Here is a 278-nt window from a genome sequence, read left to right on the forward strand (position 1 = left end):
CCCAGCTTCTCCTCCACCTGCTCTTGCATGGAGAACCAGTCCTCCCAGCCCTTCACGTCCCAGGCGGGTTTTGTCCAGGTATCCGTGGGGAAAGGGATATCTCCTGGGGGGGAATAGGGAGAAGTGTTTGGAGGTCACAGTGGTGTGGTCCCACAGCCCAGGCTGCCTGTCCCGCCCAGGCTGCAGGGGTGCTGGACCTGGCCAGGGGGGGCTGAAGCCAGGAGGAGGGAACCCACATCACTCCATGGGAGCTGTGCAGCCAAGGGCAGGGGGGAAGG

The 278-nt window shown here is 64.0% G+C and overlaps 1 protein-coding gene across 1 annotated transcript in view; it reads right to left on the reverse strand.

The window, feature by feature from the left end:
• Positions 1–278, reverse strand: part of MSS51 (MSS51 mitochondrial translational activator) — a gene marked incomplete at both ends in the record, with an annotated part of 1,570 nt that overhangs the window by 310 nt on the left and 982 nt on the right. Inside the window, one exon of the mRNA XM_009868548.1 lies at positions 7–103. Within this exon, the coding sequence (XP_009866850.1) occupies positions 7–103 (97 nt within the window). The remainder of the gene's footprint in view (positions 1–6; positions 104–278) is intronic.

This window comes from Apaloderma vittatum, unplaced genomic scaffold, assembly GCF_000703405.1.
Source record: "Apaloderma vittatum isolate BGI_N311 unplaced genomic scaffold, ASM70340v1 scaffold39434, whole genome shotgun sequence".
NCBI lineage: Eukaryota > Metazoa > Chordata > Aves > Trogoniformes > Trogonidae > Apaloderma > Apaloderma vittatum.